Source organism: Balaenoptera musculus, chromosome 15 (genome assembly GCF_009873245.2).
Source record: "Balaenoptera musculus isolate JJ_BM4_2016_0621 chromosome 15, mBalMus1.pri.v3, whole genome shotgun sequence".
NCBI lineage: Eukaryota > Metazoa > Chordata > Mammalia > Artiodactyla > Balaenopteridae > Balaenoptera > Balaenoptera musculus.
This window is the reverse complement of record NC_045799.1, coordinates 24,571,662-24,589,810: the sequence shown is the minus strand read 5'-3', so window position 1 is coordinate 24,589,810 and position 18,149 is coordinate 24,571,662. Positions and strand designations below refer to the sequence as shown.

Here is an 18,149-nt window from a genome sequence, read left to right as displayed (position 1 = left end):
TCATCACAAAGGCTTCCTTAAGGTTGGTCATGACATGGCTTACCCCAGAGCAAATGATCCAAGAGGGAGAAAGTTTACAATGGAAGCTGCTAACTGGGTAGCTTTTGGGGAGATCATACCCCAAGACCAAAGGCCACTGCTAATTCCCTGAAATCTTGGAACGAGACCCTCATCTCCAGGTTGGCTACTCTACCTGAGAATCTACCTGCTATGACTAGGCTTACTACAAGGCCAATGTGGTGAAAGCTGGCTTGGCAGATGACTTTGAAAAGAAGTTTAATGCCCTGAAGATTCTCATGCCAGAGCATAAATATACTGTCCAGGTGGATGCTGAAGAAAAAGACGCAAATGCTGTGCTGAGTTTTTGTCTCTCTCAAAGGCCAGGATTAAGGAATATGAGAAAGCTGGTGACATACATAATTCCATTTGATCAGTAACCATTAAGGCCTTGAATGAAGTCTTCCTAGAAACCAAATTAGACAAGAAGTATCCCAACTGGCCTCACCAGCCAACTGAGAATTTATCAATTTGAGTATGGGAGAAAGCGGTGGCCCTCATATTACAAACTCTGGACAATAAAAACAGTTATATTAAAAGATAGAAAAAGGGGAGGGGTGAAGGAGGAGAGAAATAGGTGAGGGAGATTAAGAGGCACAAACTTTCAGTTGAAAATTAAAATGAGGGAATTCCCTGGTGGTGCAGTGGTTAAGAATCCGCCTGCCAATGCAGGGGACACGGATTCGATCCCTGGTCCAGGAAGATACCACATACCGCAGAGCAACTAAGCCCGAGTGCCACAACTACTAAGCCTGCACTCTAGAGCCCGTGAGCCACAACTACTGAGCCTACGTGCCACAACTACTGAAGCCTGTGCTCCGCAGCAAGAGAAGCCACCACAATGAGAAGCCCACACACCACAACGAAGAGTAGCCCCCACTCGATGCAACTAGAGAAAGCCCATGTGCAGCAACGAAGACCCAACGCAACCAAAAAAATTAATAAATTTGAAAAAAAAATCCATGATTCTATTAAAAAAAAAAAAGGAAATTAAATGAGTCACAGGTATGAAATGTAGAGCATGGGGAATATAATCAGTAATTACATAATATCTTTGTATGGTGACAAATGACAACTAAACTCATCATGGTGATCATTTAAAAATGTATAGGGACTTCCCTGGTGGTCCAGTGGTAAAGAATCCGCCTTCCATCCACTAAGATCAGGAACAAAACAAGGTTGCCCACTCTCACCACTATTATTCAACATTGTTTTGGAAGTTTTAGCCACAGCAATCAGAGAAGAAAAAGAAATAAAAGGAATCCAAATTGGAGGAGAAGAAGTAAAGCTGTCACTTTTTGCAGATGACATGATACTATACATAGAGAATCCTAACGATGCTACCAGAAAACTACTAGAGCTAATCAATGAATTTGGTAAAGTAGCAGAACACAAAATTAATGCACAGAAATCTCTTGCATTCCTATACACTAATGATGAAAAATCTGAAAGTGAAATTAAGGAAACACTCTCATTTACCATTGCAACAAAAAGAATAAAATACCTAGAAATAAACCTACCTAAGGAGACAAAAGACCTGTATGCAGAAAACTATAAGACACTGATGAAAGAAATTAAAGATGATACAAATAGATGGAGAGATATACCATGTTCTTGGATTGGAAGAATCAACATTGTGAAAATGACTATACTACGCAAAGCAATCTACAGATTCAATGCAATCCCTATCAAACTACCAATGGCATTTTTCACAGAACTAGAACAAAACATTTCACAATTTGTATGGAAACACAAGAGACCCCGAAAAGGCAAAGCAATCTTGAGAAAGAAAAACGGAGCTGGAGGAATCAGGCTCCCTGACTTCAGACTATGCTACAAAGCTACAGTAATCAAGACAGTATGATACTGGCACAAAAAGAGAAATATAGATCAATGGAACAGGATAGAAAGCCCAGAGATAAACCCATGCACCTATGGTAAACTAATCTATTACAAAGGAGGCAAGGATATACAATGGAGAAAAGACAGTCTCTTCAATAAGTGCTGCTGGGAAAACTGGACAGCTACATGTAAAAGAATGAAATTAGAACACTCCCTAACACCATACACAAAAATAAACTCAAAATGGATTAAAGACCTAAATGTAAGGCCAGACACTATCAAACTCTCAGAGGAAAACATAGGCAGAACACTCTATGACATATACCACAGCAAGATCCTTTTTGACCCACCTCCTAGAGAAATGGAAATAAAAACAAAAATAAACAAATGGGACCTAATGAAAATTAAAAGCTTTTGCACAGCAAAGGAAACCATAAACAAGACGAAAAGACAATCCTCAGAATGGGAGAAAATATTTGCAAATGAAGCAACTAACAAAGGATTAATCTCCAAAATTTACAAGCAGCTCATGCAGCTCAATATCAAAAAAACAAACAACCCAATCCAAAATTGGGCAGAAGACCTAAACAGACATTTCTCCAAAGAAGATATACAGATTGCCAACAAACACATGAAAGAATGCTCAACATCATTAATCATTAGAGAAATGCAAATCAAAACTACAATGAGATATCATCTCAGACCGGTCAGAGTGGCCATCATCAAAAAAATCTACAAACAAAAAATGCTGGAAAGGGTGTGGAGAAAAGGGAACCCTCTTGCACTGTTGGTGGGAATGTAAGTTGATATAGCCACTATGGAGAACAGTATGGAGGTTCCGTAAAAAACTAAAAATAGAACTACCATACGACCCAGCAATCCCACTACTGGGCATATACCCTGAGAAAACCATAATTCAAAAAGAGTCATGTACCACAATGTTCATTGCAGCTCTATTTACGATAGCCAGGACATGGAAGCAACCGAAGTATCCATCAACAGATGAATGGATAAAGAAGATGTGGCACATATATACAATGGAATATTACTCAGCCATAAAAAGAAACGAAATGGAGTTATTTGTAGTGAGGTGGATGGACCTAGAGTCTGTCATACAGAGTGAAATAAGTCAGAAAGAGAAAAACAAATACTGTATGCTAACACATATATATGGAATCTAAACAAACAAACAAAAAAAGGTGATAAAGAACCTAGGGGCAGGACGGGAATAAAGACACAGAGCTACTAGAGAATGGACTTGAGGACATGGGGAGGGGGAAGGGTAAGCTGGGACAAAGTGAGAGAGTGGCATGGACATATATACACTACCAAACGTAAAAAAGATAGCTAGTTAGAAGCAGCCGCACAGCACAGGGAGATCAGCTTGGTGCTTTGTGACCACCTAGAGGGTTGGGATAGCGAGGGTGAGAGGAAAGGAGACGCAAGAGAGAAGAGATATGGGGATATATGTATATGTATAGCTGATTCACTTTGTTATAAAGCAGAAACTAACACACCATTGTAAAGCAATTATACTCCAATAAAGATGTTAAAAAAAAAAAAAGAAAGAAAGAATCCGCCTTCCAATACAGGGGACGCGGGTTCCATCCCTGGTCAGAGAACTAAGATCCCACATGCCGCAGGGCAACTAAGCCCTTACACCACAACTATTGAGCTCACACACCTCAACAAGAGAGCCCACGTGCGGCAAACTACAGAGTCCATACGCCCTGGAGCCCATGTACCACAACTAGATAGAGAAAACCTGCACGCCACAACTAGAGAGAAGCCCTCATGCCACAACGAAGAGCCTGTGCCACAACAAAAGATCTCACACGCCTCAATGAAGACCCCATGTGCTGCAACTAAGACCCGATGCAGCCAAAAAAATAAATAAATAATAAAATAAATAAATATTTTTAAAAATAAAATAAAAATGTATAGAAATATCGAGCCACTGTGTTATGTATCAGGAACTAACATAGTGTTGTAGGTCAATTATACTTCAAAAACAAAGAAACAAACTTATAGAAAAAGAGATCAGATTTGTGGTTACCAGAGGGGGAGGGGAAACTGGATGAAGATGGTCAAAAGGTACAAATTTCCACTTATAAGATAAATAAGTACTAAGAATGTAATGTACAACAAATGATAAATATAATTAACACTGCTGTACGTTATATACGAAAGTTGTTAAGAGAGTAACTCCTAAGAGTTTGCATCACAAGGAAAAAAAATTTTTTTCTATTTCGTTGATGTTGTATCTCTATGAGATAATGGATGTTCACTAAACTTACTGTGGTCGTCATTTCATGATGTATAAAAGTCAAATCATTCTGCTGTACACCTTAAACTTACACAGCGCTGTATGTCAATTATATCTCAATAAAAGTGGGGGGGCTTCCCTGGTGGCGCAGTGGTTGAGAATCTGCCTGCCAATGCAGGGGACACGGGTTCGAGCCCTGGTCTGGGAAGATCCCACATGCCGCGGAGCAACTGGGCCCGTGAGCCACAACTACTGAGCCTGCACGTCTGGAACCTGTGCTCCACAACAAGAGAGGCCACGAGAGTGAGAGGCCCGCGCACCGCAATGAAAAGTGGCCCCCGCTTGCCGCAACTAGAGAGAGCCCTCGCACAGAAACGAGGACCCAACGCAGCCATAAATAAATAAATAAATAAAAGTGGGAAAAAAAGATAGATAGAAAATCCAAACTCCTAACCATTTCTATAAAAAGTCCTACATAATCAGACCCCTAATTTCTTACAGCTTATCTCTATTACTCTCCTCTTTGCTCATTCTGCTTTAGCAACACCGGCCATCTTTCTGCAACTCACAAATGCCAAGCTCATTTCCAAATTAGGGTTATCATACGGCTTGCTTGATTCATTTAGATCTCTTATTCAAATTTCACTTCCTCAGAGTGCCTTCCCTACACACACTATCTAAAATAGCCATACACATGACCATCACTCTTTATCCTTTTACTCAGCTTTATTTTTCTACATACACTTACCATTTAAGTGAAATCATATTTTTCTAAATTTAGCTTTATGGAGGTATAGTTGGTATAAAATAAACTGCACGTTTTCAAAGTATACAACTTGATATGTTCTGACCTATGAATACACCCATGAAATCATCACCACAATCAAGATAGTGAACATATCCACCATTCCCAAATGTTTACCAATTTTACTATTCATCCCAAAGAACCAACTTTGTCTCCGTGACTTTCAATATTTTCTGCTTTCTGTTTCATTTGTTTCCTCTCAGATCTTTATTATTCCTTTTATTCTGCTTACTTTGAGTTTATCTTCTTTTTCTAGTTTCTTAAGGTAGAAACTGAGGTCAGTGATTTGAGACCTTTCTTCTTTTTCAATACAGGCATTTAACACCATAAATTTCCCCCAAGTACTGCTTTAGCAACATCCCACATATTTTGATAGGTTGTGTTTTCGTTTCATTCAGTTCAAAATACTTTCTAATTTCCCTTCTGATTTCTTCTTTGATCATGAGTTATTGAGGAATATGTTACTTAGTTTCCAAATATTTGGGGATTTTCCAGGTATCTTTCTGGTATTAATTTTTCATCTAAGTCCACTGAGGTTAGAGAATATAGTGTGTATGACATCAATCCTTTTAAATTTATTGAGCCTTGCTTTATGGCTCAGAATATGGTTTATCTTGCAAATGTATACTTGAAAAGATTATGTGTTTTGCTGTTATTGGATGCAATGTTCTGTAAATGTAAATGAGGTCAAGTTGGTTGGTGTGTTGTTCAAGTCTTCTATATCTTTGTTGACTTTCTGTCTGCTTGTTCTATCAGTCATTGACAGAGGGATACTGAAATCTCAGACTATTTGGGGATTTGTCTATTTCTCCTTGCAGTTCTATCAGTCTTCATGTATTTTGAAACTCTGTAATTAGGTGCATAAACATTAGGATTGTTATGTCTTCTTGACGAATTGACCCCTTAATCATGATAAAGTGAACTTCTTTATCCCTGGCAACATTCTTTGCTCTGAAATCTGTTTCTTTTTTACTAACTTATTGTCTGTTTCTCTTAGAAATACAAGTATAACGCCAAGGACTGTGTCTTGTTTTATATCCCTAGCACCTAGCAGAGTAGCTGGCATTTGGTGTGTACTTAACAAATCTTTGTTAAAGGAAATAGAGAAGGGAAGGAGGGGTTGGAATACATATGCAGATACAGACCTAAGCACTAGGAATAAGTGATGAAAGGGTGCCAGAACACGTTCTGAGGAGCATACATCACAGTGGGTAAAACAAGTACAGAGGCAATTTCAAGAGTATGATATGAGCCATGAAAAGGATAAGCACAAGAGGCTTTGGAAGATATAGGAGAAACACCTAACTTAGTCTAAGGTGATGAGGGATGGCTTTCTGGGGGAGGCAAAACCAAAGCTAATTCTGAATAGTAGAGTCAACCACAAAAAGAAGGAAGAATGGCCCTCCATAAGAAGATAACATGAGCAAAGATATAGGTAAGGGAATATGGTGCTGGAGCATAATAAAAGCATGTCAGAACTCTCTCAGAGGGTTCCTAGTCTGTCTAGAAAACATACTGGCCAAGGCCCACAGCACATACCACTGGCTAGTGGGCTATGCTTGCATATGCCCACACACATCCATTCCCAATAATTGAATTGTGTGCTCATTAAGAGTCTCTTAAATTGTTCCTAACCTGTTTCTGCTAGTAGTTCTTGTTATTATGGTTCAATTAGATAGTAATACAAAGATAATGAAATATGAATGCAAAAGAGTTGTTATCTCCATGAGAATCAAGTTGAACGTTTTAAAAAGACTAGATAGAAGAACCAAAAAAAATTGTTCTCAAAGTAGGTATGAGGGAGACAATTGTAAAAATTAGGGGTAAAAATGCCAAATTAGAAGACTTCTATTCTAAATGATAAAGCCAATAAAAGTGGGGAGGGGGAAGTGGAAAGACATGTGGTTGAGGTGATGAGCGGGGCCCACAGGGCTTTGTATGCATCCTAAGGTGTTTGGATTTTATCCTGAGATCAGTGTTGAGCAGGACAGTGACAAAATCAGATTCACATTTCAGAAAGATGGCTCTGACTGCAGAATAAGAAGTAACGGAGCAAGACTGAATGCAGAAAGACTTGTCAGGAAGCTGTTGAGAGATGATGGTGACCTAAGAGTGATTTTACTATTCTTAAGAACTAATTTTATGGGTTAAATGGCTTTTGTGGGCTTTCTAAGAAACCAACATTGCTGGCTCAGTTTTCATGGGAAAGTATGTTCCAAAGAACCAATTACATGCCAATTAGCATATAACCTATTCATGAACTGGGAACTGTTTACAATTTATTTGCCAATAAAAATGATAACTTCTACAGAAGTCTCATCTGCTTCCTCAAATTACAATCTTAATCTGGATCATTTCCACTGCAATTGCGAAACCTCCTTCTTAAGCAGAGGGCATCTAAAAAAGGGCTGTTTCTAAATATGGTTTTCAAAAATAGATCTCTTTAAATGTTTGTACAAAACAGAGTTAGGCTTTGGCATTTGTGACTATAAACTACTCTTAGTACCCAAAAAAGAAAACAAGAACACTTACTTCATGAAATACTGCTCCAGAATACGGAGACACTCCCAAGTCCAACAGTGAGAGGCCTTCAACCACTGAAAAGTAAGACATCCAAGTTCACTCTTACTTTAGAGACATATGCAGATTGGCCATAAACCAAAGTGTTAGATACTCCCAGGAACAAGAAGGGCTTCACAGTTTGTCTAACCCCCTTTACCTCATTCCCAGCGAGTGAATTTAAGTCTTGATTTCAGATGATGGTCAACTTTTTTCTATACAGAGCATCTCTTTTCATTGTGGGGCAGCACTCATTATGAGAAAATTTTATATTAAACTATAAACTTCCTTCGATCTCCTTGTAACTTCCAGCCACTCTAAAAAGTGTTTTGTTTGGGAACTCCCTGGCGGTCCAATAGTTAGGACTTGGCGTTTTCATTGCCAGGGTCCCAGGTTCAATCCCTGGTCGGGGAACTAAGATCCTGGAAGCCGCATGGTGCAGCCAAAAAAATAAATTTTTTAAAAAGTGTTTCATTTATGTATATTCTGCCCCATTCCAAAAAACAATAAGATAACAGGACTTCCCTGGTGGCCAATGCAGGGGACGCGGGTTAGATCCCTGGTCCAGGAAGATCCCACGTGACTCGGAGCAACTAAGCCCGTGCGCCACAACTACTGAAGCCTACACACTCTAGGGTCCATGTGCCGCAACTACTGAGCCCGCATGCTGCAACTACTGAAGCCCGCGCGCCTAGAGCCTGTGCTCCGCAGCAAGAGAAGCCACCGCAATGAGAAGCCTGCACACCACAACGAACAGTAGTCCCTGCTCGCCTCAACTAGAGAAAGCCTGCACGCAGCAATGAAGACCCAATGCAGCCAATAAATAAATAAATAAATACAATAAGATAACAAATTAGAAGATGTGAGAAATGTCCACAGAGAAGGAAAATGGGCAGCCACTCTCATATGCTGATTATTTGAATGACATTTGTATTAATTTTTCTACAGGCAACAGGTACTTTTTTTTCCTTTTTATTATTTTTAGCTGCGTTGGGTCTTCATTGCTGCACGCGGGTTTTCTCTAGTTGCGGCAAGCGGGGGCTACTCTTTGTTGCGGTGTGCAGGCTTCTCATTGTGGTGGCTTCTCTTGTTGTGGAGCATGGGCTCTAGGTGCATGGGCTTCATTAGTTGTGTCATGCAGGCTCAGTAGTTGTGGCTCACAGGCTCTAGAGCACAGGCTCAGTAGTTGTGGCTCACGGGTTTAGTTGCTCTGCAGCATGTGGGATCTTCCCGGACCAGGGCTCGAACCCGTGTCCCCTGCATTGGCAGGCAGATTCTTAACCACTGCGCCACCAGGGAAGCCCCAACAGGTACTTTTTTAATGTGTGCCTTTTGCCCCAGAAACGATTGCTCTTAGGGCAATTTATCCTATGGAAATAATTGGACAGGTGCCCAAAGAAATATGTTCACTATCATGCTCAGAGTACTAAAAAATTTTAAAAACCCCAATGTTCATTAATGGAGATTTATGTAAATGAATTGTGATGTATATACATATATGTATATGTGGATAGATATATAGATAGAGAGAAGCACTTTATAGTTAAAAATCATACTATGCTATAAATAATTGAATAAATAAACAAGTGAAAGAGAAAAGAAAACTCTTCCTTAAAGAGAACTATAAGTACCAAATGTAGAAGGAAAGATGGAAATAGATAATCACCATTTGGCAGACCCCACAGTAATAATCTTGAAAGGCAAGTATCAATAATGGATACTAAAATTAGTTGGTAAAAATGATTGGAAACAGTATTTGCAAGGGGAAAAATAATGATTTTATGTGGCTAAACCTGGCATTCACTATCTTACTCAAGTGACCTACATTAACATCACCAGTAATATGTTGACCAGTTAACATTATCAACATCAAGTACCTCCTGACATGATTCACCGAGATGGGGATAAAAAAAAACCTCTGTGGTCCTTATGCCAAAAATGTGGTATCCTTCCCCAAAAAGCGTAACTTCAATCTCATCATGAGGAAACATCAAGCAAACCCAAACTGAAAGACAAAGTAACTGGCCAGTACTCTTTAAAAATGTTAAGTCTGAGGAAGCATCCCAGATGGGAAGAGACTAAGAATACATAACAATTAAATGCAATACGGGGTCATGATTGGATCTTGGACCAGAAAAAGGACATTAGTGGAACAACTGGTAAAAATCCTGTAGGTTTGTAGATTAGTTAGTAGTATTGTATCAGTGTTAATTTTCTGGTTTAGGTCATTGTACTATGGTTATGTAGGATATTAACAGTAAAAGAAGCTGGGTGAAGGGTAAACAAACTATGTACTATTTTTGCAACTTTTTTGAAAATCAAAAATTATTTTAAAATTGAGTTAAAATAAAGAAGTATATTACAGATATATTACAGCTGACCCTTAACACGGGTTTGAACTGCATGGGTCCAATTATACGCGGATTTTTCTCAATAATAAATACTACAGTACTACACAATTCGCAGTTGGTTGAATCTGTGGATGCAGAACCTCAGATATGGAGGAACCAAAGGTACGGAGGAATAGCGTATATAGAGGGCTGACAATAAATGATACTTGGATTTTCAACTGCACAGAAGGTCGGTCAGTGCCCCTAACTCCTGGATTGTTCAAGGGTCAACCTTATATTTACTGAAGGAAAGATGTCAATGAAATATTCTAAAATGAAAAACAGGTCATAACACAGCATGTAAAATATGATCAAATTTTATTTTAGATATTAATCAGCATTCCTTTAATTATTTGAGAGAGAATGAATATGTATTCAATGAGAAATGCCTCAAAATAAGCACAAAACATAAACATTAAATAAAACAAATAAAAATAAACAAACAAATAAAAAGGTAACAGTGACCATCTCTGGGTGATAAAATTATAGAAGATGTTTGGTTTCTTTTATCTTTTCTTCAGTTTCTGAGTCTTTAGCAATGAGCATGTATTACTTTATAATTATTAATAAGAAACAAGAAAACTAATTTTAAAAGTGAAAAAGAATGTGAAAAACATAAAACAGAGCCACAAAAACCTATAAAGTGTAAGCTTATAAATGCATGAAGTATATGTGAGAAAACTGATATACATAAGAAACTGTTGCCTCCAGGAAACAGAAATGGGTGGTATAGGAAAACGGTGGAAAGATGCCTTTTAGTCATACAGACTTCTGCACCTTTGATTTTTGAACCATAAGACTGAATTACCTATTCAAAAATAAGTAAATAAAACAAAATCAAACTTACAAAGACTGTTTTTAAAAAAACTACTTATTTGTAATGAGTGAGCCATAAGTATGGCTTTAAATTTTAGAGATCCACCCTAAAAGGAAACCTATCATTTACATAATTCATGATGTCTATAAAATAAAACAAAGCCCAATGCTCAAGACAACTGTAACTGGTCCTTATCCTAGGACCAGAGAGAAACTTCCCTCATGGAGCCGCATAAGGAGGCTGCTGTGTAACACAACTATTAAACCCTTCACTAACAGCTTTACTGGAGACCCAAGGAGATGATATCTAACAACTAATGTTTTAGAATAGTTGACCATAAAAGCTAACTAATCATGGCCAATTATTCTAAAACATCAGTGTTGTTGCTTTTTTTTCATAAAGTCTCTCAACTCTTAACTCATAAATCAGATAAGCAAGAATTTCTTATTTAGTTACCTTGATGTACTTTTCCTATGGCTGATAATAAAAGCATAATCTAGTAGAAGACAAACATTGTCTTTGAGCTTCCCATACCAAGAAGGGTAAGCATTCAGCTTGTTCAAAACAAGTGGTATCCTTATATTTCTAGCCTAGAGGACCCAAGAAACAGTGTCATCCCAGCAGCAATAAACACACCTAGCATACAGATCTTGGTTTCTAAATGATATTATCCAATGAAAGGAACAAGGGTTCCTTGGAAAAGTGGTCAATTCTAGGGCTGGACCAAGAAAAATACAAGATACGCCTGAAGCATCTTGTGGTTACAGAAAGTAATACAGTGCTTTAAAAAAAAAAGTAGGAGGGAGGTATGTCAAAAGGACAAAGGAGACAACCTGAAAGAGGTCCCAATGGCCAAAGTAGTATGGATTATAATCCAGAGAATAAAACAAATACCCATGAGTTCACACTGATATAAATATAATTGAATAAATAAATATGGGAATTCCCTGGCAGTCCAGTGGTTAGGACTCAGCGCTATCACTGCCGTGGCCCGGGTTCAATCCCTGCTTGGGAACTAAGATCCCACAAGCCGTGTGGCATGGCCAAAAAAAAAAAAAAAGGGCAGAAGAACTAAATAGACATTTTTCCGAAGAGGAAATGCAGATGGGCAACAAGCATATGAAAAGATGCTCAACATGGCTAATCATCAGGGAAATGTAAATCAAAACCACAATGAGATATCACCTCACACCTATCAGAATGGCTATCATCAAAAAGAAAACAAAAAAACAAATGTTGATGAGGATGTGGAGAAAAGGGAACCCTCCTACACTGTTGGTGGAAATATAAATTGGTGCAGCCACTTTGGAATGCAATATGGAGGTTTCTCAAAAAACTAAAAACAGAACTACCATATGACCCAGCAATTCTACTCCTGGGTATATATTTAAAAAAAAAAAAACAAAACTAATTGGAAAAGATACATGCACCCAATGTTCATAGCAGCATTATTTACAATTGCCAAGATACGGAAGCAACCTCAGTGTCCATCAACAGATGAATGGATAAAGAAGATGTGGCATATGTATATATACAATGGAATACTACTCAGCCATAAAAAATAATGAAATTTTGCCATTTGCAGCAACATGGATGGACTTGGATGGCATTATGCTAAGTGAAATAAGTCAGAGAAAGACAAATATGATATCACTTATATGTGGAATCTAAAAAAATACAACAAACTAGTGAATATAACAAAAAAGAAGCAGACTCAGAGATACAGAGAACAAACTAGTGGTTATCAGTGGGGAGAGGGAAGGGGGGAGGGGCAATATAGGAGTAGGGCATTAAGAGGTATAAACTATTATGTATAAAATAAGCTACAACAATATATTCTACAACACAGGGAATATAGCCAATATTTTATAACAACTATAAATAAAGCATAACCTTTAAAAACTGTGAATCACTATATTATACACCTATAAATTACATAATATTATACATCAACTATGCTTCAATAAAGTAAATAAATAAAAATAAAACAAAAAAAGAAGGAATGAGGGAAATAGAAAAGTCGCCATTAGAACACCACAGTAATGATTACTGCAGGGAAGACCAAACTATAAATGCAAAAAGTAGTGGGCAAAAAGTTAAAGAGAAACAGGATGTTTACAGAGCCCCACAGTATATCCCCCAAATGTTTACTACTTAAAAAGGGAAAACAGGGACTTCCCTGGCCATCCAGTGGCTAGGACTTGGTGCTTTCACTGCCAGGGCCTGGGTTCAATCTCTGATCAGGGAACTAAGATCCCACAAGCTGTACAACATGGCCAAAAAATAAAAATAAAAAGGGAAAATAGTAATTTTGCAGTGGAGAAACCAGGCAGATATGTGTTATACTGTACCATGAATATACAATCAGGAAAATCCAAACTATGGGAAACTCTACAGGTCAAATGGTCTAGGTTCTTAAACAGATAAATACTAAAGAAAAGGATGAGATGGATGGGGAATTTTAAAATTAAGGGAGACTTAAAAGACATACATAAACTTTTTTTGAAGACCTTGACTAAGCTATAGTGTCTAGGGATGCTCATTTGGGTAATAAGACAAAAAGAAAGCAAAGATGTCATTATTATAAAAAACAGAATAATGGTTACTTATGAGGGGGATGACAGGCTGTGATTGAGATGGGGTATATGGAAAGGCTTCTAGGCAAAGTGGCAAAGTTCTGATTCTTGACTTGGATGATGGTTACAAAAGTGTTTGCCTTATAATGCACTGTGCAATACACTGCTGTGCGTAGTTTACTAATTCTGTATTTATTTAGCAATAAGTTTTTTTTTTTTTTTTTTTTTTTAAGTAGTGCTATCAGAAGTGTTCCTCCTGACCCTGACTCTCACAGCTGCATTGGAAATGGGTTTCTAAACAATCACTAACAGTTTGAGCTCTATCCTGACTCAAGAAGATAAGCCCATAATAATTCCCAATCTTTAGGTCAAAGGCTAAGGAAACACCAAAATATGACAGAAAGGTTCCAAAATTATTCTTTTTTTTTTTAAATTGTCAATTTTTGCTTATACTCTTTTTTTTTTAATTTATGGCTGTGTTGGGTCTTCATTTCTGTGCTAGGGCTTTCTCTAGTTGCGGCAAGTGGGGGCCACTCTTCATCGCGGTACACGGGCCTCTCACCATCGCGGCCTCTCTTGTTGCGGAGCACAGGCTCCAGACGCGCAGGCTCAGTAGTTGTGGCTCACGGGCCTAGGCGCTCCGTGGCATGTGGGATCTTCCCAGACCAGGGCTCGAACCCGTGTCCCCTGCATTGGCAGGCAGACTCTCAACCACTGCGCCACCAGGGAAGCCCCCCAAAATTATTCTTGACAAGATAGTATATGGTGAACTCTGGTGGAACAGCCATGCCTAAAGATTGCTAGCTAGTCACATAATATTATTATCTATGTGACTTTCGGCAAGTAACAATCTCTCTGTACTTTAATTTTCTCATCTATAAAGTGGGGCTAACAATAGTATTTACATCATAAGCCATTGTAGAGGACTTCCCTGGTGGCACAGTGGTTAAGAATCCGCCTGCCAATGCAGGAGACACAGGTTTGAGCCCTGGTCCCGGAAGATCCCACATGCTGCGGAGCAACTAAGCCCATGCGCCACAACTACTGAGCCTGTGCTCTAGAGCCCGCGAGCCACAATTACTGAGCCCGCGTGCTGCAACTACTGAAGTCTGCGCACCCTAGAGCCCATGCGCTGCAACAAAGAGTAGCCCCTGCTCACCGCATCTACAGAAAGTCCGTGCGCAGCAATGAAGACCCAATGCAGCCAAAACTAAAATAAATAAATAAATTTATTTTTTTTAAAAAAGCCATTGTAGAAATTAAATGTTTTTTAACATACCTAAACTGCTTAGAACAGTACCTGGCATGTGGAAAGCATTACATCAGTGTTAGTTATTATTATTTTTATTGGACTGAGAAGCACATTTTGTCAAGCATTTTATCAAGCAACAAATTTGTATAAATTTTAGTTGCACTATCAAATAAATGGATGGATCTTCTGGAATCCAGAAGAAAGCTGGAAACAAGTGGCTTCAACAAACAATTCAGTTTGTTCAACAAATAATTACATGAGAATATTATATGCAAAGATATCAAGTCTAAGCTCTTACCATCACACATATAAATTACAACTATCTTTATTACCATCTGTCAACTGGGAAACCTGGGAAAATTACTTAACTTCTCCAAACCTCAGTTTCTTCATCGGTAAAATGGGGAAAATAACACCATCTAGCACACAGAAAAACTGGAGGATAAAATGAGGCTTACCATAGTCTCTGATATATAGTAAGTATTTTTAGGAAACTTAGCTCTAATTATTCATAAAACATCCATTCATTACGCCATTCCAAAATATCTATGGGACAACATCAAAACTCTAGCATTTAAAGTTTGAGGACATGAGGGGGACTTCTGGGGTGCTGGTAATGTTCTGTTTCTTAATCTGGGTCCTGGCTATATGGGCATATACAGTTTGTAAAAATTCCTTGAGCTCTACACTTATTACATGTCCATACTTCAGGAAGAAAGTTTTCAAAATAAATCTTCAAACTCTGGCCCTAACCTAACCCCCATCCCATTACTCCCCTACTTCGGACATTTCACATCCTTCAACATTTCTTGGTCCTGTTTATCTTCTACCTGGAACTCCCCTTTTTCTAATCTCCCTTTCCAAACTCTGCATCCTTCAAGAGTTAGCTCGAATTCCACAGCTTTAAGAAGCTGGAGGGGCTTCCCTGGTGGCGCAGTGGTTGAGAATCTGCCTGCCAATGCAGGAGACACGGGTTCGAGCCCTGGTCTGGGAAGATCCCACATGCCGCGGAGCGACTAGGCCCGTGAGCCACAATTGCTGAGCCTGCGCGTCTGGAGCCTGTGCTCCGCAACAAGAGAGGCCACGATAGTGAGAGGCCCGCGCACTGCGATGAAGAGTGGCCCCCACTTGCCGCAACTAGAGAAAGCCCTCGCACAGAAACGAAGACCCAACACAGCCATAAATAAATAAATAAATAAATAATTTAAAAAAAAAAAAAAAAAAAAAAAAAAAAAAAAGAAGCTGGAAAAGGAGGGGACCCTTCTTCAGGGTCAGAACTCCAAAGGAGGAACTGGACGTACAAAGGAAGTACATTTTTCACAAATGATTATAATTATCTATCTCTCCCACTAGCCTGTGGATCCTTTGGTCCAAATTCTGTCTCTTTGTAGGCGCCAGCGTAAAACAGTGTTTGATGAAGAACTTCAAGAACTAAAAAGACACAGTAGGAAAAGATGCACTCCAAGTCCCAGACTGAGAAGAAGCGTCTAAGCACGCTCACTCACACACTCTCCTCGCTTAGGCAGGACTGGTCCCCTCACTCGGGCCCCCGTCACACACCATCCCACACCCCAGAGGAGCATCACATTGCGATCTCGCGCCAAATCCCACTCCACCCAGCACGCCCTTTCCTCATCCCGACCCTTCCTCAGACCACGCTACTCAGCTCAGGACCCGAGTGGGACACACCCCCTCAGATCGCCACCCCGCAGGTGACCGGCCCCTAGTGCCCCAACCTCACCACACAGTCCCACGCCCACCCCCTCAGCAGCCAGCTCTCAGGCCCCGCCCTCCCGCCCTCTCTGAGGACGCGAGAGCGGGTCAGTTCCCCCAGAATCTTGAGCTTGCGGCCACTGCCCCCGCCTCCCATTCACAGAGGCCAGGAGCGCACAGGCGGGGCCTAGCCGCCTACTCGAGCCGGTGGCCTCACCTCTCTTCCAAGAGCTCAGTGGGGACACCACCTCCACCCGCTCCGAGATAAACTCGGCCAGACTGGAGCGGAACAAGGCCGCCCGCACGGTCACGGCCACCACCAGCACCAGGGCCAAGGGAGCCGCCATGATAGCTAGGGCGGGCGCGCAGGCGGTGAGGGAAAAGCGAGGTGGAAGAGCCTCTTGACCTGTGCACCGCCCCGTGTAGTTCCGTGTCCTGGCGCGCCTAGCTGCTGCCGCCGGAGCTGCGAGACTGGGGACTACCACTCCCAGGAGGCCTTGCGGCGAAAGAGGGCGGGACGACGGGAAGCCGGGCGGCTCGAGCTCGTAGCAAAGTGCTGGGCGACGTCTCCTAAGGTAGCAGGTGAATTGCAAAAGCGCCCAGGAGCCGAAGTGCTGCTGAAAGTAGATAGGTGAAGGAAGTAATCGTTCTAGGATTGTGAGCGAGTTTTAAAGAGATGTTAATTTCACTCCTGTGTGTATGTTTTTAATGTTTGTTTCCCTTTTTATGTTTTTAAGAGTATTAAATATGTGTTCATTTATTTATTCTACAATTGTTGATAGACTACAAACTGTATGCCAGGCACTGTATTGGGTTCTGAGGATACAGTTACAGATTTATTAGCTCTGCGGCCTTGAACAAGTTGCTTAACCTTTCTCTGCCTCAGGTCCCTCATCTGAAGAATGTGCTGGTTGTTGGCTTGCTGTGGGCTAGCTAGAAACGATTGAGGAATGCTTAGAAATGTTGCTAGTTGCTTTTAAACACAGCCATTATCAAAAATTAAATTATATAAGCTTACAATTAAACAAGTTATGTAAAAAACAAGATAATGAATACTCAAAACACATCACTTCCTAATTATTTTACTACACTCTCATTTTATCTGTGGTCTTGAGTTTATTTACCACTGCTATTATCACTATGGCAAATACTGTATAATGGTATTATATGTATTCAGCGACTTCAGGTTGATAGTTTGAAATCCCAACCTATGGGGGTCTTTACACCATAGAAATGGGCAAACAGTACAAATTGGGTTTCTGGAGTTTGGAGTGCCATTGATAAGCATAAGTAGCACACCACTTCGTTAATTAATGTATGAAAAGTGCTTATGGTGAGTTAGCTATAATAATTAAAATATTAAATAAATATATAAGGAATTTAAGACCTGTGAAAGAAATGAAACAGGTTGCATAATCAAGAACGACTTGGTGAAAGAACTCCAAGATGACACAAACAGATGGAGAGACATACCATGCTCCTGGATTGGAAGAATCAATATTGTGAAAATGACTATACTACCCAAAACAATCTACAGGTTCAATGCAATCCCTATCAAATTACCAATGGCATTTTTCACAGAATTAGAACAAAAAATTATACAATTTGTATGGAAACATAAAAGACCCCGAATAGCCAAAGCAATCTTGAGAAAGAAAGACAGAGCTGGAGGAATCAGGCTCCCTGACTTCAGACTATACTACAAAGCTACAGTAATCAAGACAGTATGGTACTGGCACAAAAACAGAAATACAGATCAATGGTACAGGATAGAAAGCCCAGAGATAAACCCATGCACTTAAGGTCACCTAATCTATGACAAAGGAGGCAAGAACATACAATGGAGACAAGACACCCTCTTCAATAAATGGT

At 39.8% G+C, this 18,149-nt stretch overlaps 1 protein-coding gene and 1 pseudogene across 1 annotated transcript in view; one reads left to right on the top strand and one right to left on the bottom strand.

Moving 5' to 3' along the window:
• PIGU (phosphatidylinositol glycan anchor biosynthesis class U) overlaps positions 1–16,638 on the bottom strand; it is a 107,409-nt gene extending 90,771 nt beyond the window's left edge. Inside the window, exons 1-2 of the mRNA XM_036826433.1 lie at positions 16,495–16,638; positions 7,503–7,567 (exon numbers count right to left, since the gene is read on the bottom strand). Of these exons, the coding sequence (XP_036682328.1) occupies positions 7,503–7,567; positions 16,495–16,624 (195 nt within the window). The 5' untranslated portion in view covers positions 16,625–16,638. The remainder of the gene's footprint in view (positions 1–7,502; positions 7,568–16,494) is intronic.
• On the top strand, positions 35–532 carry LOC118880905 (annotated as a pseudogene).
• Positions 16,639–18,149: the final 1,511 nt, after the last annotated feature.